Source organism: Typopeltis vanoorti, chromosome 14 (genome assembly GCF_054136105.1).
Source record: "Typopeltis vanoorti isolate ZY-2024b chromosome 14, IOZ_Tvanoo_1.0, whole genome shotgun sequence".
NCBI lineage: Eukaryota > Metazoa > Arthropoda > Arachnida > Uropygi > Thelyphonidae > Typopeltis > Typopeltis vanoorti.
This window is the reverse complement of record NC_143562.1, coordinates 72,737,954-72,765,830: the sequence shown is the minus strand read 5'-3', so window position 1 is coordinate 72,765,830 and position 27,877 is coordinate 72,737,954. Positions and strand designations below refer to the sequence as shown.

At 40.1% G+C, this 27,877-nt stretch overlaps 1 protein-coding gene across 2 annotated transcripts in view; it reads right to left on the bottom strand.

Annotated features, from left to right (window-relative positions):
* LOC150099658 (lysosomal dipeptide transporter MFSD1-like) overlaps positions 1 to 27,877 on the bottom strand; it is a 258,890-nt gene that overhangs the window by 197,236 nt on the left and 33,777 nt on the right. For both annotated transcript variants that reach the window (XM_090403622.1, XM_090403623.1), the window contains exon 4: positions 4,699 to 4,754. In XM_090403622.1, coding sequence (XP_090259748.1) covers positions 4,699 to 4,754 — 56 coding nt within the window. The remainder of the gene's footprint in view (positions 1 to 4,698; positions 4,755 to 27,877) is intronic.

The window sequence follows — 27,877 nt, the reverse complement described above, 5'->3', positions numbered from 1 at the left end:
TGCCTGTCACTATAGTAAATTTATTATAATTATTTATTTATAATTATAATATAACTAAATTTATTATAGTGCCTGCCGCTAGATGAATTCGTAATGTGTAGTGTTCGTGCAAGCTCCAGATAAGATAAGTATCATTTTCAGTTATCGATACAAATTACTTAATATTGTGTAGTTTTGTTTTGTTTGCCTTGCGTATTTTAGTGCGTCTATTTTTGGTGTGTTATAACGTATAATTTGACAAAACACGTTACAGATAAGTATGGCACCTGTGTGAAGGAAAATGGCGGCCAGTAATGAAGGTTCGCCATCGTTATCAAAGAACGGTAGCATAAAAGAAATGAGTCAGTGTACTAGCTGTGAAATGTACGCTTTGCGGAGTGCGGTCGGAGTGTGGTTAGATGATAATAAAGGATTGAATGTGTGTAGAAAATGTAGGGAGAATGCGGAATTGAAGTGTATTTCGGATCGTGTGATATTTTTGTCAACCTTCAGAATGAAGGAAATAGGGATATGACAAGAAACGGCAAGGTTGTACATGAAAATTGTGAGAGTGTGAATGTAGAAAGTGTGAATGATAGTATAAATGGTTTCTCAGAGAACAAAAAAGATGAGATAGATGCATTGAGTGAGATCGCGTTGTTGAATAGTGCGATAGAAAGAGCAAAACAGCAGCTAGAGTGCATGAACAAAAGTAGACTGAATGAACCAACCAATAATAAAAGGTATGACAGGAAAAATAGACGTATGAATGTGAACATGAACAAAATGAAGGATAGAGTGCTGTATGGAGACTCGTTAGTACGAGGTGTGTTAGTAGAGGATTTGACAAAATCGTACCAACCTGGTGCGACTATAAAGGACGTAACTGCGTCTATTAGAGAGCAAAAGGAAAGGGTGAAAGAAATGATTGTTGTGGCAGGTACGAATGATTTGAAAGGAGATAAAATGGAAATGATAGAAGACCTGAATGAATTGTTTGAGGTAGCAAAAGAAAAGAGTGAGAGAGTTAGAATGATTAGTCTTTTGCCACGGTATGACAGTGAAATGTTTAAAAGGAGGGCTATAATTGCAAATGACTTTATGCGTGGGTTATGTATGACGAGTGGTGTGGAATTTGTGGATGTGTGGAGTGAGTTTGATGGACGAAAGGATCTATATAAGATGGATGGCTTGCATTTGAATGGTTATGGTGTAAGAAGACTTGAGAAAGTGTTGCTGAATGTAGTGGATGTGCAAATTCAGGGAAACTAGATTTGTTAGGGGGGGGGGGGAGTAGAGATACAGTCCTTATGGAGGCAGTTGAATGTAAGAATGAATATAATATGCCAGAGCAAATAAGGACAACAAATCTGAGTGGGATAGTTAATATAAGGCATCAAGGTAGGATTGGGGCTAATGGGGGTCTTAAATTCATGTACACTAATACTAGGAGTATTAGGAACAAGAAGGAAGAGTTTTTGGCCATGGTTGGCACTTCCAGACCACAGGTTATAGGTATTAGTGAAACATAACTAGTGGGATTGAATGTGATGGGTATAGTGTGTTCAGGAATGACAGAGAGAATAAAATGGGGGGAGGAGTATTGTTGATGATAGCTGATGAGCTCCAGCCAAGGAGAATAGAAGTTGAATTGCAGGATAGAGAAAAGAGCACATTTGAGGCCATTTGGTGTGAGATTGTGGCTAGCAGAACTAAATATACAATTGGGTGCTGCTATAGACCAGGAGATGGAAAAGATGGTGGTGACAGTATGCACAAGCAAATAGAAGAAATGGGTGGAAGGAGGGCGATTATTATGGGAGATTTCAACTATGGTCGCATTGACTGGAGTGAGGAGAGGACACACAGGAGGAAAGAACTGGATTTTATGCGTTTATTAAGGGATAACTATCTGCGACAGCATGTAATGGAAAATACTAGGGGTCAGAGAGTGCTTGACCTAGTAATTACATCTGAGGATTTGGCTGTAACAAATATGACCACATTGCCACCAATCGGTGAGAGTGATCATAGGGTCTTAACTTGGGAGGTGGCTAAAGGTGTAGAATTTTCAATTAAGACAGGGTACATGTGGAATTATCGGGCTGGAAAGTATGACAAGCTTGGGAGTTTGATTGGTTCAGTGCCATGGCATGTACAACTGCAAGGACTAGAAGTTGACAGTGCATGGGAGGTAGTTAAGAAGTGCTTGCATGAAGCAATGGCTGACTGTATACCTAGAGTCCGAATAATAAATCAAGTAGGGGTTAAATGGATGAATAACACCATTAAGCTTGAGTTGCAAAAAAAGAAACAACTATGGAGAGAATTTAAGGTGAAGGGTGACCGGCAGGCACATGAACGGTATAAAGCGCAGGCCAGAAGGGTGACGAGTGTGGTAAGAAAAGCAAAAAAGGATTACGCAAGAACATTGGCCATGCAGGCTAAAGAGAATCCTAAACAGTTTTTTAGATATGTAGCAAGTAAAAGGAAAAATGTACATGGAAGATTGATTTTAAAGAATGCCGATGGTAGGTAACTGAATCAGTTGAGACAGTTGAGTTACTGAGTGAGCACTTTGCAAAAGTATATCATCCAGGTGGTGACATTGCAGAAACGAATAAACCAGTAGATTATACGGGAATTGTGGTTAATGAAGTGGAGGTGAGTAGTCTATTGCATAAGACAATACATCAATGTCAATACATCTGTGGGATTGGATGGTATACCAGCTCGTGTTGTACGAGAAGCAGCTAAAGAATTGTCAGTACCCTTGACCATTTTGTTTAATTTGAGTCTCGGGTCTGGGTTAGTCCCGAGCGGGTGGAAAGAGGGGAAAATAGTTCCACTGCATAAAGGTGGTTCCAAGACTGCTGTTGTAAATTACCGACCGATTAGCATATCAGGAATCATTGTCAAGGTCTTAGAGAAAATAGTCAAGAAAAAAATACAAGATTGGATAGAAGAAAATGGGATACTGTATCGGGGACAGCATGGTTTTGTGAAGGGTAGGTCATGCCTCAGTAACTTGCTCACGTATTATAACACAGTGACGGCTGAACTGGATAAGGGTAATGGGTTTACGGTGATTCTACTGGACCTTGCCAAGGCCTTTGACAGGATTCCACATGGAATTCTAATCAGTAAATTGCAGCATATGGGAATGGACATAGGGTTGGTGAGATGGATAGGAGGGTGGTTGACGGAGAGATATCAGAGAGTGGTTTACTCGGGAGTAGAGTCCACAAGATGGCCTGTGACTAGTGGTGTGCCACAAGGATCTGTTCTTGGACCACTGCTGTTTAATTTGTTCATAAATTATATAGGAAATGATCTGAGAGGAACAGTTCATTTGTTTGCGGATGATGCAAAGTTGGGTAGGGCAATAGTGAATGCAGATGATGTCAAAATTTTGCAGGATGATTTGGATAGATTGTAGGTCTGGGCTAAGGAGAATGGATGTCAGTTTAATGTGGAAAAATGTAAGGTTATGCATTTTTGGGGTGAAAAGAATTTGGCGGCAGTTTACTGCATTGGTGGAACCGTACTCCAGGAAATTGATGAGGCACGAGATTTAGGAGTGTTGGTAGATAAGGAATTGAAATTTAGGGGACACATTGCAAAAGTGACCAAAACAGCTCATCAAATCACTTGGTTGCTGAAGAATACGTTGACAAGCAGAGACAAGCAGGTTATTGTTCCTCTGTATCGAGCCTTGATAAGACCCCATCTAGACTACTGTGCTCAGATTTGGTCACCTAGGTTTCTTCTTGATGGGGAGGAGGTGGAGAGGATCCAGAGGCGAGTGACCAAGATGATAGCAGGTCTGTGGAATGAACCGTATGAGAACAGGTTGAGAATTTGTGGGTTGCAAAAATTGGTTGATAGGCGGAGGAGGGGAGATATGATTGAGACATTCAAATTACTGAAGGGTTTCTATAAAATTAATTCAGAAGATATTTTTGAGAACAGGGCTGGTTGTGGGAGGACTAGGGGACATCCATGGAAACTGGGCAAAAGTGTGGTTAGTAAAGGTGTTAGAGCTGGGTTCTTTACTTTTAGAGTAGTGAATGAGTGGAATGCGCTCCCTGAATCTGTGGTGGATGCTGTGACAGTGAATGAGTTTAAGGCGAGGTATGATAGATACTGTATGAATGTCAAATAGTTGTGATGAATATGATTTGGGGCCTCCCTCGATGAGTCTAATGACTCCCTGGAGTTGCCCGTAATAATAGTAATAATAGTAATAATTATTATTGTGCTCTGATGATGTGGGTAGAAAACCAGCAAAATATCAGTGAGTTTAATAAATGTATTTTTTCTATCTTGTTGTTGTTTATATTGTTAAGCGTTATTATGAATTCATATTTATTGTTGAATTCAGCTTGTTTTATTGATGAATTATGTGACAGTTTCGCACCACATGGCTATTCAATTCTCTACTTTCCTGCTGCTGTCAAAATACCTAAATTTACAATTGCAGATCCGGAACAACAAGAATTACATGAATTAATGTACTGTGATTCAACTCTGCTGTAATGAAAAAAAAAAAAAAGTTTAATTGGCAGAAATTAATTTGAAAGTACTAGGATGCAAGATTTCTTAAATTTTATTTTTTGAAGGTTTCTGGTTTCTCAGCTTTTCAACTAAATTTAATACTCTTTTGAAATCAGAGATAAATAAAACCACTAAAACAAAGAGAGAAAATTTGATACAAACCTCTATTTCCAAATTTATCAATTAAAAATCCTGCTCCAATGACCACCACAGCATTCCTTGAGATAGAAATTAATAAAATGAAAACAAATAACACAAATATATAATAAAGAATTAATCTTTTCATGAATTATGAAAAGAGGAAATTAAATATGTGATTCATAAAAATCACATATTTAATCAGTTAGAGAAAAGATATATTCTAACATTTTATTATGTGTGTGTGTTATTCAAAAATATGCAAATTAGAGCTAATCCTCAATGAAAAATCATTACTTTATTATTATTAAATATCATTATCTGGCGTGAAACAAAATCCCTTCATAACACAAAGGTTGTGATCATATTCTTGTTTTAATCCTTTACCTAAACATAAGCGAAGTTATTATGTGAAGTATCTTTATGACTAGTCCATTTGTATATAGAAGCTGCTGACTTTACATCAATTGCATCAATATCCTATGACAGGGCTGTCCAAAGCATTGCCCATGGGCCGCATGCAGCCTATGGTTCTATTTTTTGTGGCCAGCCTGTGGGTTTTGATTTTCATAAGCGAAAAAATAAAGTAACAATTTGAATCTAATGCATATTAGATATTTTAATTCTATCACTAATCGGTAATTCCGATGCTGGTAATTTTATTTGGTATTTTTACATCACTACATACCAACATGTTTTTCAAATATTAGATGTGTCAAAGAAGTGTTTTTACACTGTTTTGTTCCAACGCGCATGCTTTGGGCAATCACTGTGATATTCGTTCATATTCATTAGTGATGTTTGTTTGTTCAGCTATCGAGGATGTCTCGCTGCTGTCACTAAATTATTAGATACGCATTGTGATGCAGCCCTCGGATAAATCTTTTATATATATATATATATATATATAAAAAGGTCAAAGCTGTATAACTGAGAGGTGACCTCCACATAGCCTTTAAAGGAATGCAGAGAACTGACCAGTGCTTCTGACCTAATGTCCAATCCTCACCTTCTCGTGGTGCATCCTGTTGGGTATCTACTTTGATACTGAACGAATGAGGATGGGCTGGCAATTTGGGATTTAGTCGACCAAATTGTATTCTTATTGGTTAAACCAAAATAAAAAATGATGGTACAACATGACAAAATTTCATGCCGGCTGGGGCGTCGCCCGGTTAAACAAGGCTCCCGTTGATTTCGCCAGGGACCCAGGGCAAACAGCGAAAAGTCAGCTACTGGAACAAATCTGAAGACAAACCCCAACCCAACATCACCAGAGTTAAAGATCGGTACTATCAATGTAAGAAGCCTGAATGGCAAAGAAATGGAGCTAGCTGAGGAATTAGATAAGTACCAGATCGACATAATAGGGGTGACTGAAACAAAAAAGACCAAAACTGGCGAGATCTTTCGGAGCAATAAATACAAAATGTTATATTCAGGCAATGACAATCAAGGAAAAGGAGTAGCAGCCATAGTATTCAACACAAAATATGAGGCTAATCTTCTTGAATGGCAGTCAGTATCATGTAGAGTGATGTGGGCAAATATGAGAATGGGGAACTGGACAATGAGACTTATTTGTGCCTATGGTCCCACAGAAGGTTCTACTAAGGTAGAAGTGGAGGAATTTTTTGAGGCTTTAGAAAAAGCAACTGACACAATGAAAAAGGAAAAGTTGGGCCTTGTTGGAGATCTAAATAGCAGAGTAGGAAATGATTGTGAGACATACAAAAATATTTTGGGAAAATTTGGAGAAAAGAGCAAAGCTAATAATAATGGCAAATATCTGTTGGATTTCTGCTCAGGACATGGACTGGTTATTACTAACACCATGTTCCAACATAAAAATGTGAACAAATTCACATGGAGAGAAGAGGCAAGGAATAAGAAAAGTCTCATTGACTATGTTATTGTTGATAGTGATGTTTTCTCCCTGGTGCAGGACACCAGAATGTACAGAGGATTTGAAAATGGAAGTGATCACTATTTAGTCTTGAGCAGGATAAAATTGAATTTCATATTGGAAAGAATAACATGTAAGAAAGTTTTAAAGCGAATAAAAGTTGAACAGCTCTCAGATGTGAACTGTAGACTAAAATACACAAAGATTATTGAAGAAAAAATGAAAGAGTTTGAGAACAGGAATCAAACCTTGGAGATTCAGTGGCAAACTCTGAAGAAAACATTGATTAATTCTGCCAGAGAGGCATGTGGTGAGGTTGTCTGCAAGGATAAAAAAATCAGAACTCCATGGTGGACACAGGAAGTTAAAGAGGCAGTGAAGGAAAAGAAGAAAGCATATCAAAACTTCCTATCAAATAAGTCAGCTTGTGCTCTTAGAGAATATAGAGAAAAATGCAAGAATACTAAACACTGTGTAAAACTAGCTAAACAAAAGTCATGGGAGGACTTTGGCAAGAATATAGAAAATAAATATCAAGAAGGTGGCAAAATATTCTGGAGGTTGTTGAAGAAGGAATGGAGGAAAGAGTGCTGTAAAAGGAGGTAGAGATGATAAAAGTGACATGAAAACTATAGAAAAAGATATCCTTGAAGTATGGAGTAATTACTTTGAAAAACTGCTAAATGAAACAAGCAGTGATGAGAGCACAGTGGTAAAAAACGCAAACCAGGCATGCAGGCAGGAATACATATCCATACTTGAAGTAGAAAAAGCAATCAAAGGCTTGAAATGTGGAAAGGCAGTAGATGATATTCGACCAGAAATGCTGAAGTATGGTGGTATAAGAGTTTTACAGTGGCTGCACTGCATAGTTCAGAAAGCCTGGACAGAGGGACGAATTCCCGAGGTTTGGAGTAGAGCTCTCATAGTACTCATATATAAAAAGGGAAATAAAACTGAATGTGACAATTACAGAGGTATTTCCCTACTGAGTGTTCCTGGCAAGATCTATGCAAGTATACTTGAGAAACGGTTGAGAAGAGTTATGGAAGAAAAGCTTGGTGAAGAACAAGCTGGATTCAGGCCAAATAGAGGCTGTCAGGATAACATATTCACTTTATGACAAATAGTCGAGAAAGCATGGGAATATAACAAAGAGATCTATATTTAAGTTTTGTCGATTTGGAAAAGGCATATGACAAGGTGCCAAGAGAGAAGCTATTCAATATGCTACAGTTATATGGTGTCAATGGGGCATTATATCAAGCAATACTTAGTCTTTATTTGAGTTGTAAGTCAGCAATTAGAATTGAAGGAAGTACGGAAAGATGGTTTAATGTTAAATCTGGTGTGAGACAAGGATGTACATTATCCCCTCTGTTATTCATTATCTATATGGATCACATTATGAAGGAAAGTGGTATTAAACATGATATAAAAATTGGAGATGTTAATGTCAGCTCTTTGCTTTATGCGGATGATGTTATACTTCTAAATAAATCCGCTACAATTCTGCAAGATTCTCTGACTAAATTGAATAGCTGTTGTAATAGATATGGTATGAAGGTCAGCAATAAAAAGACAAAGACAATGAAAATAGCTAGAATCATTGAAAATGTCAACTGTGTTGTGAATGGAGAACCTGTGGAACAAGTAAAACATTTCAGCTACTTAGGCACGATTTTTACTGAAGATGGTAAATTAAATATAGATATAGACAACAGAATCAGCAAAGCTGGTATGGTGGGAAGTGAATTGAATAAATTCATATGGAATAAGAGAGAAATTAGTCGGAACACTAAATTAGCTGTATACAAGACAGTGTTCAAACCAGTTTTAACTTATCTATCTGAGAGCTGGGTCAGAAGTAAAACACTTGACCAAAGACTAGTGACCGCAGATATGAGAGTCCTGAGAAAGATTAGAGGTGTGAACAGATGGCATCAATGGTAATATCATATTAAAAATGAGGATATTAGGAAAGAACTTGACATTATCAGCATCCAGGAATGCTTTAGCCGAGCTAATCTCAGGTGGTATGGTCACTTAAACAGAATGGGCGAGGAAAGATTAGCAAAACAAGTTTTCTCTGTCAGGTTGGTAGCAAAACGACTCAGAGAAAGACCAAGATATAGGTGGATTGATACGGTACAAAGTGCCTTAGACGATAGAAATATAAGATCTGATAATGTTGGAGTCTTGACAAGTAACAGACTGATTTGGTGGAAAATTGTAGATAGGAAGTTAGTAATGATATAATTTTTTCATGTAGCACTATCATATCCTGTAGACCTCTTGTGGGTACATGGCAGGAATTTGATGATGATATATATATATATATATATATAAGGCTGGTCTGAAAAGCTCTCAACCATAGATGGCAACACTATCAGCACGTTTTTTTTTCTAAATTGGTACATCTGTCATAAGCATTCATGTGAAATTGGAAGTCATTCTATGAAGTAGTTTGTGTTATACAGCTGTCTGAAGCAAAAGTATTGTCTGTATCTATTGAAATGGATAAAATCAAGTATCATGTGGTTATAAAATTCTTTGTAAAAGAAGGTTTAATGGCAAAAGAAATTTATTGAAAGTTGATAAACATTTATGGGCACTCTTCTCCTTCATTTTCGACAATTAAGAAATGGGCTGCTGAGTTTAAACACGGCCGCACCTGCCTCGAAAATGATCCACATGAAGGATGTCCAAAAAGAGTAACAAATACCAGAAATCATTCATCAAGTGCACGATAAATTATTGGATGACCGGCGAGTTAAAGTGCGTGAAATTGCTGAGAATATAGGCATTTCAAAAGAATGTGTAGGACACATATTTTGCATGAATAATTGCATATGAAAAAGCTTGGCACAAGATGGGTTCTGCCCTTGCTCATAGCAGATCAAAAACGCACTCGCATGAAAATCTCCAGACAGTGCTTGCAGCTTTTTAGCAAGAATAAAACCGATTTTGTGCATTGATTTATTACTATGGATGAGACTTGGATTCACCATTACACACCAGAATCCAAACAGCAGTCAAAACAGTGGACAGAAGTGGTTGTTCAGTGACAAAAACAAATCAGTTCCATCAGCAGGAAAGGTCATGGCATTGGTGTTTTGGGATGCTAAAGGCATTTTGTTTATTAATTATCTTGGAAACAACTTGATAAGACAATAATATTATTCCGATCTTTTACCAGACTAGACGAAAAAATTCATTAGAAAACTTTCTTGCAGAAGAAGAAAATCATCTTTCATCAGGACAATGCACCTGCCTATAAAGGTGTTTTGCTAATGGGAAAATTAAGCGATCTGCACTATGAATTGTTGGAACATCCCTCTGTTCCCCAGATTTCACTCCCTCTGACTTCTATCTCTTCCCCAAGCTAAAACTCTTCCTCGTTGGTCAGCATTTTTCTTCGAATCAAGAGGTGATTGCAGCTGTAGAGGGGTATTTTGCAGATCTTACTGAGAACCACTACAGGGATGGGACTTCAAAGAAATTATAACCCTTTCCATTCCCTTTACCATAACCTTTCCCTTCCAACGGGCGATTCGTTAACATGGCAGTCTACAGGAGACCGTAGCGGACGCATTTTTACGTGAGCGGTACCCAGTCTCCGTTTGCAACCAGATGTGACGTCACCAGAAGGAGGGGATGAAACGGAAGTTATGCCAAGTTGACATCGCCGTGATGTGCAGCTCTGCTGCACGATAACTGCCTGATGATAGCTTTTAGTGGTTCCCGTATTTTGTACGGTTGCTTGCAGAGAATGTGGCAGACTACACAGAATCCGCTACATGAAATAGATGTTCCGTTACCAGAGGAACTGTACATACGTATATATGAAGTAAACCACGTAGGTATATGGAGTAAACCACACACAAATAAGAATCATTTTTGCTGGCTGTTGCACAATTAAGAAGCATTTTTGCTTGCTATCACCACACATAAACCCTGTACATCATGCCTCCATATCTTTCCTACTTTTATGGTACAGTTGCTGGCAGGAAAATGCAGCTGAATACCTTATGTATCCGCCATATGCAGAATTCAAACCAAACACACACATCCAAACATAACGAACATATGCACCACACAGTATCTAAGAGAAAAACTTTTATTTATTGCAAAACGAATGCACACACATCACAAACAATAACTAACTTCCTGCGGCTGGCCAACCATGTGGACGAAGATGACCAATAAGTACGACAACTGTGGTAAGATGGTGCTTTTAGTCAAAGTTGTGATTAGCTGGCAATTACATGCAGGCGATTTGAAGAGCAGCATTTACAAAGCAAGGATTTACAAAGCAAGGAAGTGTTAACATCACATTTTAGTTAGAAGTGATTAACAGTTGCATTTGAAAATGTGTATTCGTGCACTAAGACATGTCTACTGTGATCATTTTTTTACATATATATATATAATTTTCCAATTAAAATTTTAAATTTGTGCAGGAATGTTGTAAGTGAGAGATAGTTATCGAATATGAGTTACTGAATTTTTTTGGCTGTATGGGGGGGGGATTCATTCAAAAACCAATAAAGAGCGCCAATTTTTATGAGTTGTGCTGATATCATTGAAAGGCAAGAAACTGCCTGATATGCTACGTTTCGCATTTAAAGGGGAATGATTCCAAGCAACTACACCCGTTTTATTTATTTTTTACTATACATTGAGTAAAAGGAAGAATAATTACACAAAGAAAAATTTCATTAATGTAGACAGTAAGTAGGTGATGGCAACAGAAAAAACTATTTCAGTTACTGAGTGAACATTATGCCAGGGTTCATTGTCCAGATAGAAATAAATTCAGTGCAGAAATAAACAAATTAAAGAGCAGCAGCCATCCTAGCACAGAGCCCTGTGACTCACTACAGGTCAGCTACATTCTTTTCATGTTCATTTGTATTTACTTCAACTTATTTAATAAGTATGTGGTATACTTTTGTACACCCAGCAGTCATGTTGTAGCCAGCCTGGTTGGCCGTGTGGTTAGAGTAGCCACTCCATAGCAAAAAGGCTGCGGGTTCGAATCCCACTGTGGGCACAGATGTTTGTGACTGTCTCTGGAAATACCAGTGGTAGTGGTGACCAGTAGGTGGCGCTGGTGTAGATGATGCGGTTTGCTGTAGTTGGTGGATTGAGTGGCGAGTCTTTGGACTCCTTGGAGGTGTTGTGTAATAATAATAATATTTCATTTATCTAACTCAACTCTCACTTTATGATTACTAAGTCAGGACCTTCCCCTTTCACATAGTTCTGTTATCCTTTATAGAGTATCATATTCCTCTCTGTCTTTTCCTGAATTTGTCTTAACTAATATTTTCCAGCTACCACGACTCAATAGATACTGTCTGTAATTTGCTATCTCTCTTTGTTCTCCTTTAGGTAATGGAACAGTCTTACCTTCATTCTACTATCTTGGGACCTTATGTGCTGAAATTTAAACAACCTGGTGAATTGGATACAGCCAGTTCTCTGCACATTCTCTTAGTATAAGTGTTAATATCCCATCTAATTCCACTGCCATATACACATCAAGATTTTGTGCTCACCTGTGCACCTTCGATGCCTTTACCTCTATTTTCATATCTGTTCCCTTAATAGAGGTAAATGAATCGAAGGCACACAGGCAAGCACAAAATCTTGATGTGTGTATATGGTAGTGGGATTAGATGGGATATTAACAGTCATATCAAATGTTAATATTCCATCTAATCCCACTGCCAGAGAAAATGTGCAGAGAACTGGCTATACCCAATTCACCAGGTTGTTTATATTTCAGCACTTATAAGGTCCCAAGATAGCAGAACAAAGGCAAGGCTGCTCCATTACCTAAAAGAGAAAACATAGAGATAGCAAATTATAGACAGTATATATTGAGTTGTGGTAGGAAAAATATTAGTTAAGACAAATCAGGAAAAGGCAGAGAGGAATATGATACTCTATAAAGGATAACAGAACTTTGTGAAATGGGAAGGTCATGACTTAGTAATCATAAAGTGAGAGTTGAGTTAGATAAATGAAATATTATGGCTACAACATGACACTGCTGGGTGTACAAAAGCATACCACAAAGCTATTAAATAAGTCGAAGCAAATACGAATGGACATAAATAACAAACAAACAAAATTATACAACAAACGAATGGACATGAAGGTGAATGTAGCTGACCAGTAGTGTGTCACAGGGCTCTGTGCTAGCATGATTGCTGCTGTTTAATTTGTATGTTAATAATATCGGAGATGAATCAAAGAGAAATATCTAGTTGTTGCTGGTGATGCTAAGCTGAAAAGAGCAATGTCAAAAACTAAATACTGCTCTTCAATATCTACATGATTTCTATATATCATGCAATAGTATGATGTAGAAATATTAGTAAAATTTTAGATTGACTGACAATGTAGGCAAAGGATAATGATGGTCACTGATGGAACCGTGTTGCAAGACTTCCTAGGAAGGAGAATAATGTCCACAACACAAACTGTCCCCTCTTCTCTAGCTTTGGAGATCACTCTGGAAGGGAAGCTGAATCATTTGCCATCATGGCTTACCACCAGAATACCAGATAATTCTCAACATTTTTCCAATACTCTTGAATCTTTTCTTAACCAGCCCCCCCCTCCAAATACACTGTCGATGTCTGCTCTCCTCTTGGAAAACTCTGACCATAATCTTATCCAAGTCTCCTTTTCCACAGATTGGATGGGAGGAGAATGATATGTGGAAAAGGAGACTTGGATAAGATTATGGTCAGAGTTTTCCAAGAGGAGAGCAGACATTGACAGTGTATTTGGAGGGAGAGCTGGTTAAGAAAAGATTCAGAGTATTGGAAAAATATTAGTTAAGACAAATTCAGGAAAAGGCAGGGAGGAATATGATACTCTATAAAGGATAACAGAACTTTGTGAAATGGGAAGGTCTTGACTTAGTAATCATAAAGTGAGAGTTGAGTTAGATAAGCCTTATACTACAACAGTGCCAACTGGGATGACCTCTGGAATTTTTATGCCTCTTTTCTATGGTTAATTACTCTCTTCACTCTCCTGATCCAAACTTCTACACTGAACTAATAATCAAAATAATTCTCATTACAATGAACTCTTTCCCCACTCCACTGAAAACCCTTGATCCTTATCCAAGCCCTAGTTCTTTAACTATTGTGCCTCTGCAGTCCTTGATCAAAATGCAGCATATGTTCGATGGGCTAAATCTAAAACTCCGGGCTTTTCATTCAACTTAAACTACAGTCCAAAACAGGTGTAAAAAATTTGTCAACATCTCAACAGACTTCATAAGAATGAAATGCAATAAGTTGGCCTCCAACTCAACTGGTAGTTGAGCCTTTCTTGTCCCTCACTAAGGAATATTATAAGGAAGGGCATAACATCCTTTCCTTTGCAAACTCTGACCATAATCACCCACAATCAGCTTCTTCACTACCTGGAGACTCATCAATTAGTGATCACTAATATGGATTCCATCATTCTCTACAGCAGACCTCTTGCTAACCTTACCTACCTCTGGATATAGGCCATGGAGAGATTTCAAGAAACTAGTGTGGCAGCTCGTGATATGTCAAAGGTTGTGTCTGGAATTGAGGACTTCTGAACATGCTACCATCATATGGTCTTCCTCCTGCCCTGTGTGATTGGGCTGCCAACGTACATTCTTGACATTTGCTGCATGTCATGGTGGATGGTTTCCTCTCATCAGATTTCTTTATCAATGCTGGAATATTCCAGAGTTCTGTACTCTCACCCATACTCTTCCTCTTCTACATTAATGAAAATCTCTCCCTGACTTCAAATCCTATTAATAGTTTTGCTGATGACAGTTCTCTCCATCCCTCTCCTTCATTCAAGAAACCCTGTAGTACTCAAATGATATGAGCACTATAGGCTGACTGTCACATCCAGCTCATCCTGACACAAATATAGTACATCAATGTCTCCTCAGCCCCTAAAAACTTGATAATCTTTTCTGTTCAAAAATTACTTCCCTCCTGCTCAACTCCTAATTGTAAGTCTCAGATCTGACCAACCTTGGAATATTATTCTCATGTTTGGGGTAATGTATCCTAAGAATTCTTGATGATATACAGAAGAGGGTGATCTGCTTAATAGGTGAGGAGAGGTAAGGGAGAGATTGTTCCAAAGAATACAGGTGGTATGGAATGAAGGAAGCTGATGAGAAGTTAATTTGGTGTGTTCAAAGCTGGACAGTGTATAGGTGTTGGCTAGTGGCTGCTCTAATTCTTCTGTGGTTAGAAGAACATGGAGAATGTTAGCAGCCAATTCAAAGGAGCAATACCCTTGAAAGTACATATAGAAAAGGCACAGTGCTGAAACAGAGTGCCTATGATAAAGTGACTGAAGGGAATCTGAGAGGGAAGGGTATCTATTAAGCAGATTGTCCTCTTCTGAATATCATCAAGAATTCTTAGAGGTTGGATCCATCCAAAGTTGGATGGATCTGAGACTTATAGTGTGTAGACTTATAATATAGTGTTAAGAGTTGAGAAGAGAAGTAATGTTTAAAACAGAAAAGAACACCAAGCTTTTTAGAAGCTAAGGAGGCTATGTAGGTAATATGTTTGTGCCAGGATAAATTGGATGTGACAGTCAACCCAAGAAGAGAAGGCTGATCTTGAAAGGAAACTGGAACATTATCAAAAGTGAGAGAGGATGAGGTAGGATTTTTCTTGCAGGTAATAAGGCAATATTATGATAAATAGAAAGAACAAATACAATTTTCTGATGATATTGTTATGTTAGGAAATTCTGAAGAACCTTCAATAAATGATCACTGAAGTGTATGCAGAAATATAAAGAAAGGATTAAATACAAACAAAGACAAAACAAAAATAACGTATAATAACTACGTTACCATAAAGCCAGTACAAATGGAACACCAGTAAATTGTATAGTCAACTCCTATGTTTACCTATGACAGAAGATCACAGTAGATGGTGACTGTAAAGAAGCAATTACATGTAATATTCAACTTGGTTGGATAGTCCTTGGAAAGCACAATGAAGTAATCAAAAGAAAGATCCCGATCTACTTTACAAGAAAAATATTTGACAATTGTATACTTCTGGTCATGACATATGGAAGTGAAACATGGACTTGGACTAAAAAATTGACCAACAAGTTGAGAATTACCTAGAGGAAAATGGAAAGATTACTACCGGTATTACTATTCTAGATAGAAAGTACAATACCTGGGTTAGAGCTCAAGCTGGGGTGAGAGACATTATAACAGCCATTAAAAGATCCATACGACAATGGGCAGGTCATATTGCAAGAAGCAACACCCAGGAAGTGTCTAATTATAGGCCTGTTTCTCATAGACAGGCTTATACGTTGGTTATGCATTATTAAAGCACTTAAGAATTGAACAACGTAGATACGAATATAAATTAAATTACACTTTAATAAATATTTCCGATATTTCGGCAACGTCACGTTGGCATCTTCAAAAGGAACTTACAAAAAAAAAAGGCACGTGCACGTAGGCACTACAACACAGTAACTGGGAAATTGAAAATATACGAGGCCGACAGATGAAAAAATTCGAAAAATTAAAAAAGAACTCTACCTTCAATCCAAAACTTCCTACCAACACTGTAATCAACCTTTCTTCAGTCACCCTGAAGCCTGAAGCATTCAACACACTTTCACGTGCCACAACTTCACCATTGCTCCCAGAAAAATACCTAGTGAGGATATTATGATCCAGATCGAACGAGGAATCCACCACCTTCCACATCAAATCGCCAACAGTGTAAGACTGGATGTAGCTTGTGTCCTCTCCAAAGCAAGACCACCAAAAACCAACATATCCAACAAGGAATATAAGGCTCTGCAGGAAATGAGGATTAATAAAGAATAAGTTATCACCCAAGCGGATAAGGGAAATGCAACTGTAGTTCTTAACCAAAAGGACTACATAGGTAAGCTTAATGCTCTTCTATTAGATCGGGCTACTTACCTCCCTATCGAATACAATCCCACCAACTCACAAATTAGAAAACTTCACAGGCTCCTTAAGAAAGTCACTTCTTGGCCTGTAGAAGTTACCAACAGATTAAAGCCGTTTAACTCTATACCACCCCCCATATTTACGGACTCCCAAAAATACATAAAGAAAATGTGCCATTACGTCCCATAGTGGATGGCATTGATTCCCCCACATACAAATTAGCTAAACATTTGGCCAAAGAGCTCACTCACTATACTGGCAACACACCATCACACATAAAAAAATCAGCCCACTTCAAAGCCAGCATAGAAAACCTTACACTCCAACATACTGGTCAGCTTTGACGTCTCCTCCTTATTCACAAATGTCCCACTCAAGGAAACTTTAGAGCTAATCCAAACTAAATTTTTTCCCGATATCTCAGCCCTATTTCAGTTCAGTTCACAATGAACTCAGGTTATTTCGTTTGGCAGGGAAAATTCTACAAACAAATAGAGGATAGAGGGGACAGTCATGGGTTCACCTCTCTCCCCACCCTTGGCCAATTTCTTTATGGAGACCTTTGAAGAAAAAGCCTTAGCCTCTGCCCAACAAAAATCAACCATATGGCTTTGCTACATTGATGATGTGTTCGCTATTTAGCCACATGGCTCTGAAACACTCCTCTCCTTCTTAACACATTTAAATAACCAACACCCCAGAATCAAGTTCACCCTGGAAAAAGAGGAAAATAACAGCCTCCCTTTCCTAGACACACTAGTCACCCGCCAGCCTAATTGAACCTTGGTTTTCTCAGTTTATAGAAAACCCACCCATACAAGCAGATACATTCACCAACAATCCCACCACCCCCTTCACAACAACATGGAGTGGTGAAAACACTATACAACAGGGCTAACCTAATCTGTTCTAATGACATGGCCCTAAACACTGAACCAAATCACATCCTCAACACTTTCTCAGCCAATGGCTATCCCCCCCAAAAAATCCAAAAAATATTAAAACCTACAAACCACAGTCCCCTCCACAACAAGGATTACTCTAAATCCATGACCATTCCCTACATCCGAGGCACCTCGGAAAAAATTACCAAAATCTTAAAAAAACATGACCTGACCTCCTGTTACAGGCCATACAGAAAATTGGCATCCCTTATCCACTCCACTAAAGACCAACCACTTCCCCTAAACCTACCTGGTGTATACCAGGTCCCTTGAAGCTGTAAACTGTCGTACTTTGGCCAAACAGGCAGGACAGCGAATATCAGAATTTCTGAACACAAGGACTACATCCGGTTTCACAAGTACAGCCATTCTGGTCTTGAAGACCATGCTCTGCATACACGCCACAGAATACGGTGGAAGAAAGCTACGATAATACACCGTAGCAAATACAAATTCGAAAGACTATTTATGGAATCAGCCTCAGCCCTAAGAAACTCTCCAAAACTCAACAAATTTGGATGTAAGCGACTGCCCCAAATTTGGGAGGCTTACATCAGCAGACCTTCAGCCCAACAGCCAAGAACACCTACTTAGCCCGCTAGAGGGCACCATCAGGACTTTTAGAAGAATAGCTTCATCTCTTCATTCTCAGTTACTGTGTTGTAGTGCCTATGTGCACGTGCCTTTTTTTTTTGTAAGTTCCTTTTGAAGTTGGCAACGTGACGTTGCAGAAATATTGGAAATATTTATTAAAGTGTAATTTAATTTATATTCGTATCTACATTGTTCAATTCCTTAAGTGATTTAATTATATAGGCCTGTTTGTGTGTCATCAGTAGTTGTTAAGGTCTTGGAGAAATTAGTGAGGGACTATATACAGCATTGGGCAGATGAGGGTAATGTTATCTGTGAGAATCAACATGGATTTGTTAAGGGGTGCTCTTGCTTTAGTAATATGATTGCCTTTTATAATAAAGTGACAAGAGCAGTTGATGTGGAAAAAGGCATATACTGCCATTTTTTGGGATTTTGCAAAGGCGTTTGACAGGGTCTCCATGATAAGCTGATATTTAAGTTGCAGCACATGGGTTTAGATGTCGGGTTAGTCAAACGGATTTAGGATTGGTTGACTGATAGGTATCAGAGATTTGTGTATGGTGGGGCAATATCAAAGAATCAGAAGGTTACGAGTGGGAGTTTCACAGGGATCAGTACTGGTACCTGTATTGTTCAACCTTTATATCAATGAAATAAAATTAGTTTAATCCTTTATCCAAGTGTGAGCAAACAAAGTTTGCGCCTGAAAGTATCTTCAGGACTGGGGTAAAGTGGTACAACACCAGGACAACTCGTTGCAAAGGTGGAGCAAGCTACCAACACTCCTATCTCAGTATCTCCTATATTGCAAAACACATCTCCTTACAGATATGTCTAATGTTATCCATTATGGGAAGGGCCACTACCCAGACTAGTTTCGACCTTTATTGAGGTCTCTTCAGTGGGAGCCAGGCCCAAGTAGAGCTACCAGGCAGAAGCATTAGCAAGTCATCTCTACCTATAGGAGTTGCCAAATGGTGTGCCACCCTTTTTTAATAAATTACTCTGGATTTAGAGAAAGATGTTGAAAGTTTATTTTTCACTTGGATAGAGTATAATAAAATTAGTTTAATCCTTTATCCAAGTGTGAGCAAACAAAGTTTGTGCCTGAAAGTATCTTCAGGACTGGGGTAAAGTGGTACAACAGATAGGAAGAGATGACTTGCTAATGCTTCTGCCTGGTAGCTCTACTTGGGCCTGGCTCCCACTGAAGAGACCTCAATAAAGGTCGAAACTAGTCTGGGTAGTGGCCCTTCCCATAATGCATAACATTAGACATATCTGCAAGGAGATGTGTTTTGCATTATGGGAGATACTGAGATAGGAGAGTTGGTAGCTTGCTCCACCTTTGCAATGAGTTGCCCTGGTGTTGTACCACTTTACCCCAGTCCTGAAGATACTTTCAGGTGCAAACTTTGTTTGCTCACACTTGGATAAAGGATTAAACTAATTTTATTATACTCTAACCAAGTGAAAAATAAACTTTCAACATCTTTCTCTAAATCCAGAGTAATTTATTAAAAAAGGGTGGCACACCATTTGGCAACTCCTATAGGTAGAGATGACTTGCTAATGCTTCTGCCTGGCTCCCACTGAAGAGACCTCAATATCGACATCGACAGAACGCAGCGGATTCCAGCGACAGTTCCAAAGGACCCCCCGAGAAAGCACGGGCCAAAGGTGGACGTTTACCTCTCAAGAAGATCCAGTTTCAACGGCCCGAAAAGAGAGCTCCATGCTCAGATTCCACAGTAGTACCCCAGCTTTGGTAAGACCTTTTTTCTTTTTATTGCCTGTTTTATCGGTCTATTCTGGTATCACTTTGTTTGCGGCGAGTAACGCCCAACGTTCCTCGATTTTTCCCTCCCTTACATCCCCTTTCTACAGCCAGTAGTCAGGAATTTCTGTAACCATGTCGCATTTTTTGCCTAGAACTAGGACGCTCAGTATCGAGCTCACGAAGCCCGTAGATCAGCGGGCGTTAGCGAGAGCTCTAATCGAAACAGTAGGGGCTGAAAATATATACGGTTTTATACCTTACGGGAACAATAGATTCCAAATAGTGGTCAAAAACGAACAAACAAAAAAGAAATTATTAGAGGGTTTCATTTGTTGTGGACAAACTATCAGACCGTTTCTAATAGGGAGCCTACGCAAAACGCTAAAAATAATCAGGTTTTCACTAGAATACCTAGAGAACGAACCTGAAGTCAAGAAATTCTTTAGTCAATGGGGGAAATTCACGAGATTAAAGCAATTGAGCATGCAGACTATAAAGGATGGAAAACAGGAGACGTCGAAATCCAGATTGAAATGAAAAAAGAAGTCCCCAACTTCGTTTTTTTGGGGGGAACGAGGGTAATGATCAACTACCCAGGTGTGAAAAGAAGGTGCTTTAGATGATGTAACTCGGAGGAACACCTTGGGGCAGATTGCCCTCGAATACAATGCAGAAATTGCAAAGCATCAAAACATAAAATAGAAAGCTGTACGGAACCTTGTCTGAAGTGTGGGGATCTGACCCATAAAGTGGACACATGCCCAAACAGGACAGCCTCAGAAGCAACTGGAGGGACCATAACACCGATTAGGGCTACACCCATCGGGAAGCCTGAGACAGTAGCAAGGAGCGATTTTCTGGAGCTCTGCCAACAGGCAGAAAAGGGAGCATCAACGAAAAGCACAACCTCCACAAAAACCCAAAAGATACCCAAGGCAAGCTGCCACACGCAGGACAACATCGCCAGTATCAAAGTGGCAAACCATGAAACGTGTAGGAAAGAGGAAGAAGTCACACCCAGTGCCCCAACAAAGCGCACAAGAGAAATGGAATCAAAAGAAAAGAAAAAAGCGAAACAAAGCAGCCTGATGTCATCGGAGGATGAGACAGAGTATACCCATACTACAGGTCGACGTCAAACAATAAGCACAAAGCCCCTCGACAATGACGTAACAATGCTAGAGAGCCTATCCCCAGTAAGGGATCAACCGGCAGAACGACAAGTCCACGAAATGGACTCTGAAGACGAAGGGGAGAGGGTCTCCCCAAACAGGCTCGTCATTGACTCAGGTGCTGAAAGTGCAACCAGCACCGACGATGAACCAGAAATGGCCTGCATAGAACAACCAACAGATAATGTCCCCCCCTCATACTAACACCAACATGGAAGTTAAAATCGCAACCTTAAACACTAACGGACTACACAACCCCTTTGCGCAAAGCACTGTCTGGAGGCTAATGTTAACACACAAAATCAATATCCTCCTGATACAAGAAACCCATTTCTATAAGCACTGGGACGTGGAGAACTTCTCGAGAAGCTATCCGGTCACCAGCTACTGGTGCTTCGGGGACGCTCACTCGTGAGGGGTGGGGATACTAATTTGCCCCCCAATCGCGGGGGTTCTTCAAAGTCCAAAAGGATGCCACAGGACGCCTAGTAACGGTGGCCGTACCATCCGACTTGCTGCAGTTTACGCACGAACAATCCATACCACAGAATTGGTCTCTTCTCTGCCCTTGAAAACTATCTCCTGGGAGCAGAACACCTAATAGTTGCAGGAGACTGGAACTCTGTGGAAGACACACGTCTAGACAAAATCGGTGGGAATCCAAACACCGGAACTGGCGGCATTGCCGCTTTAAAACGATGCTGTATTAATTTTGATCTCGTCGATATCTGGAGATGGAATAACCCCTCCAAAGTAGAAACTACGTGGTGCCGCGGCCAGATAGCGACAAGACTAGACAGGGTGTACGTGTCCCAAAACTTGGAACAACATGTTCAGAGGATACGTCACACCGCAGTGCACAACATGACAACTCACCACAAAATGGTCATACTCAAAATCACGCTCCCGGAGGTTATGGAAACAGCCAGAGGGCCTTGGAGGCTTCCTCCCACCTTTCCCAGTCTTTTTAGCGACCAGCTACAGAACCTCTGTGACAGATGGACAAATACCAACTGGGACTGGGAAATCTGGCTGAGCTTCAAGTGGCAGGCTAGGGAACTGTTCCAAAAATGCGGGTGCAAAAGGGCCTACCAACAATGCAAACGGCTGAGGGATCTCTACAGGGAACTCGGCTGGTACCGGACAAACGAATGGAGCGAAGTTCCCTGCGGACATCTTATCAGGCAAGTAGAAATAGAGCTGCAGCAAGAGCGGCAGAGTAGAGTCGAGGACCTCGATTTTCGAACGAGACTATCTCAGAAATTTGGAAACACCTTCCGCCGCATTCTACAACCAACAACGGGTGGCGGCTAATGACGAGAAAATGATTTACCAGATCGAAGAGAAGGGCCAGATTCTACACTCATCCCACGAAATACTCCATCACTTTCATCAGCAGTATATTGGCATCTTCTCTGATCAGCAGCGCACAGATGATTTCAGTGAGTGGGACGCAACACGTTTTCCCGATCATCTCAGTGCCCTGCATGACAGGCCGATAACTGCAGCCGAAATAAAGGCTACGTGCAAAACGATGAAAACAAAGAAGACCCCAGGGCCAGACGGACTGGGGATAGAATTCTATAGATCTATCTGGGAATTTGCAGTGGCAGCATTAATAAACATCTTTAACGAATTCCTCACTTCGGGAAACATCCCCGAGGAATTCGTTAAGAGCTATACCATATTTATCCCCAAGAAAGACCGAGATCGGACTTTGTCGAATAACTGGCGTCCAATCTCCTTAACCAATTTAGACTATAAGATCTTTGCAAAAATTATCTGCACACGCCTTAAGGGTGGTATCGAAAATATAATAACAAGCTCACAGGTCAACGGGATCCCCGGTAGATCTATGGAACTCAATCTCTTCTTGTTAAGAGACTTGATCAGACTGGCTAAGGAAAAAAAATACCCCCTGGCACTTCTCTCCACCGACCTGGAGAAAGCGTTTGACAGCGTCAACCACAGGTACTTGCAGAACATCCTACAAAAGACTTCGGCGTACAATTAAAAACATGTACGCGGATGCCACGACCCAACTATCTATTAATGGGTTTCTGACAGAACCAATCCGCATAAAGAGAGGGGTTAGGCAAGGCTGCCTGCTAAGCCCCCTCCTCTTCTCCCTAGTATTAGAACCCCTAATCAAAAGAATTGATAACACCCTCGCAATTAACGGTATTCCACTGCCCCAAGGCTCCAGACAATGCAAAATATGGCATATGCTGACGATGTAGTGGCTACACTCAGAGACTCTGAGTCCATCTATATCTATCTGCACACGCTGCAAAAATTCAGCATAGTCAGTGGTCTTCGCGTTAACGCACAAAAAACCAAAATCAAAAGTTTCGGAAATTTCCATAGCACTGGACTTCCCTACGGTTTAACGCTACAGACACAGCCCCTAACTATACTAGGCGTGCCCTTTTCAGACACCCTAGCACTACCAATCCAAAAATTGCAGGAGACAAGCAGGGAAAGGATAAGGCTGTTCAAACCAACCTTCTCCTTTTATGGCAGAGCGACAGTAATAAAAACAATCGTCACCCCAATGCTGATGCACACTGTCAATATCACAGGCATCACACTGGCACAAAAAAATAAGTTATCAAAAGAACTCCTGGATTTCTTCTGGAATGGGAGAAAACGCAAAGTAAAGAAAGAATACCTACAACTCAAACAGGAAGAAGGGGTTATGCTCTGCCCGATCACAAAAGCTTGCTACAAGCAAACACGTTCAAAACCGTACGGAAGGCCTTTAACTCCAACCACATTTCTGGCCTACTAATTAGATATTTTATAGGACTTTTCCTCCCCCTCTTTGGGATCACGGACTATGCCGGACCCCACGCAAGGGGGGTGCCCAAGTGGTACCGTACAGTAGTGAAATCGATCACAACACTCAGAGACAGAGGAATAGCAATCCTCGCACACAAACCCAAAGCAGTATACTGGGATTTCTTCCAACTTTCCAGGCGTGATACACCCAATCTTAGTACAAATAATGAAATTCTCTTCAGAAACATCAAAAATAGCTGGGGACAGCCTTTTCATCGGGATCTAGCCTGGAGAATAGCCTACGGGCAGCTCCCGGTGAAACAGGTGAAATCCAGTTATGTACCTAACCCGTGCGACCCATTCTGCGATGTCTGCCGGGACGTGGAAACGGTGGACCACTTCTTTTATTTTTGCCCACCAGCCCAACGCATCTGGTGGAGACTCAGCACAGCATTGGGAATCCCCATGCTGACAGTAGAAGAGGTCGTACGACTACAATTCCCGCCACCAGTCCAAAAAACCCAAAAGTTCGCTATCTTCCTAATCAATGTACTAAAATATCACATCTGGAAAGTACAGAAAAAATCCCAGGTACAAGATGCAAATTTAATGTATGCAAGAATAAGAAAAGGTTTCTTTTTCTACTTACCCAAATTTCTTGCACAAGAAAGGCACTTACTAGGAGACTTTAAATTTGTGAATCAATACTGCAAACCACCGACAATATGCTTTCTTATACAGGGACGCATCAAGCCCTGTATATCTCTTTAGAACCCAAAATACCCACCATCCCCCCCCCACCCCAGGAAAAAGAATAACCACTCTGTCTCCCCTAGCCACAAAGCTTTCGCTGGCACGGTTTCTTTACTCCAAACAACGGGGGGGGGGGGGGGGGGGGGGGGGGGAAGCTGAGAACCCGGGCGGCGAAGGCTTACTGCGAGGCAGTGCCGCTCCTCGTGAGCGGCATCTCCCGGGCCAGTCTCTTCCCCATTCTAAGTCCCAGTGGTACCAGGTATACAAGTTCCTCAGTAAGTTCCTATTCATTCCTACTTACCGGACCTTAAGTCCTGTTATTTTAGATTTAAAATAAATATTTAAATAAGTCCTATTATATACATCTTGTCTTAAAAAAAAAAAAAATTTACCTGGAATAAAAATAAGGATATTATATCTAGTAACATAAAAAGAACCTCCATTAACACTGGAGTAAATCATTACTTTAGATAAAATAATATGTGAACTATAGACAAAAGTCTATGTTTAACCTTTTTTCTGAACAGATAAATTGAGATTATATGTTACAGACCAATTAGCCAATAAGGCTAAACAGGTTGACTGAGGCCTCTTTTTACCTCCTACTATCCTACTCTATCTTATATCATACTCCTCTTTTACTGTCTGCTGATCCTCAGCATGCTTTATTCTCCAAAGGCCAATGATGAGAGACATGAACGCCCATTCTACCTCAATAAAGGTCGAAACTAGTCTAGGTAGTGGCCCTTCCCATAATGCATAACATTAGACATATCTGCAAGGAGATGTGTTTTGCATTATAGGAGATGCTGAGATAGGAGTGTTGGTATCTTGCTCCACCTTTGCAACGAGTTGCCCTGGTGTTGTACCACTTTACCCCAGTCCTGAAGATACTTTCAGGCGCAAACTTTGTTTGCTCACACTTGGATAAAGGATTAAACTAATTTTATTATACTCTAACCAAGTGAAAAATAAACTTTCAACATTTATATCAATGACATTGTCAATGGATTGCAAGGGGACATTCAGTTGTTTGCAGATGATGTGAAGCTGGGAAGGGTTATCAGTAATAGTGCAGATGTGGCAGCCCTGCAAGAGGATTTGAATAAACTAGACAGATGGGCAAATGAATGGGGGAAGGGGGTGTCGGTTCAATGCAGCAAAATGTAAAGTCTTGAGGTTTGGGATCCATTGATGGGAGGATGCATACTCGATTGGAGGAGCTGAACTGGAGGAGGTAGGGGAGACAAGAGATCTGGGGTGATGATTAATAGAAAACTGAAATTCAGGGAGCATATTGCAAAGGTGGTGAGGGTAACTCAGAGGATTGCTGCAATACTGAGTGAAGGACGCTGACCTGCAGAGATAAAAGAGTAATCATTCCGTTGTATAAGGCCCAGATCAGACCACACTTAGACTATTGTTCTCGGATTTGGTCCCCAGGATTTGAAGAAGATAAATTGACCGTTGAAAGGGTACAGAGGCAGATAACAAAGATTGTTTCAGGACTGTACAATATGAGTTATGAGGATCAACTGAGGGAACGTAGACTGCAGAGGTTGGTGGATAGAAGGAGGAGAGGTGATATGATCAAGACTTTTAAACTGTTGAGTGGTAGTTAAGGGTAGACATTGGAGAGTTCTTTCACTTGGGGGAACGGCGGGAAGGAGCGATGACAAGGGCTGCCCCTGGAAGTTATGAAAGGAGGCTGTGCGCAAGAGGGTGAGGAGTGGTTTCTTTGCATGGAGGGTGGTTGAACCTTGGAATGCATTGCCTGAGAGAGTGGTTGGAGCAGGAACGGTCAATGGGTTCAAGGAGTGGTATGATAAACTTTGTTCCTAAAAACGCCTTCCCACGATGAGTCTTTTGACTCCATGGAGGCCTGGATAATAATAATAATAAGTTAATAGCAGAATGGTATCCTAGAGAAGGAAAGAGAGCTACAGAGAGATCAAAGAGATGGTGGGAGGATGAGATTAAAAAGATGGCAAGAACTCAATAGCATAGAAAGGATCAAGATAGGAATGAATTGAGAACTTTGGGGGAGGCATTTGTCCAGGAGTGAACAGAAAAATGGATGATGATGAATAAGGCAGGCTTGAGTATTTTTGGCATTGAAATTTACTGAGTTGTCTGCACCCCATTTCAGGATGTTGAGGAAGTTAGTGTTCAAGTCACTGGTTATGGAAGATCTTGAGGCATCTAACATTACAGTACTGTCAAAGCTGTGAATAGAATTTGAAGTCAGAGAAAGGAGGTCCTCGTGTGGGGACACCTGTAACCCCCATCGGGCACATCCCCTGGTGGAGGATTGGGGAATGCTCGTCATAGTTTACTATGAAGGGTAAGAGGGGAAATAAAATTCCTCCTGCAGACCAACAGGATAGCACTTCCCTCATAGGCCGGTCTGGGGGCCTCGAAGGTGGCAGCCCTACCACTAGACTTGGGTGCTGAAGGCTAATCCCCTGCACACCTTAAAATTTCACCCATTAAAAGAAATAAAGAGATAGCCGAACTGCCTAAATGGTTAACGACAAAGCGAGGAAAAAAGGTACATGAGATATGGAACATGGAACGTTAAAAGTCTACATGGAAAAGAAAATGAATTAATAGATGAATTTAAAAAATCAAGATTGGATCTGCTAGCGATCACAGAAACAAAAAAGAAAGATCAAGGTTGCCAGAAAATGAAAGATGGGTATATACTTTTCTATTCAGGGGTAAACCCAAGAGAATGGGGAAAACAAGGAGTAGCTTGCATAATTAAACCAGATCTCAAAGAATATATTATTAAATGGCAACTAATAAACGAAAGGTTGTTGACAATCACTATAGATTTTAAATCAGACAACCAAGTATTCACTGTAATTGTTGCATACGACCCAAATGATAATGCTAATAAAGAAATTAAAGATGAATTCTTCGAACTCTTACAAAAAACAATTGAAGAAGTTCAAGGCATGTCATACTACTAGGAGACCTTAATGGCCGGGTAGGGAATCAAGTAGATGAGGAAACGAAACAAGTGTTGGGATCACAAGGAGAAATAACCCGGAATAATAATGGAGAAAGAATAATAAATCTTTGCCTTACAAATAATTTCGTAATAGCGAATACTATGTTCAAGCATAAAGAAATCCATAAGTTAACCAGGGAAGAGCCCAGTAGAAATGAAAAATCTATAATCGACTACACCATCATAAGCAGATCGTACTGGAAGGGTACAAAAAATGCAAGAGTCTACAGAGGTCCTGAAATAGGCAGTGACCACTA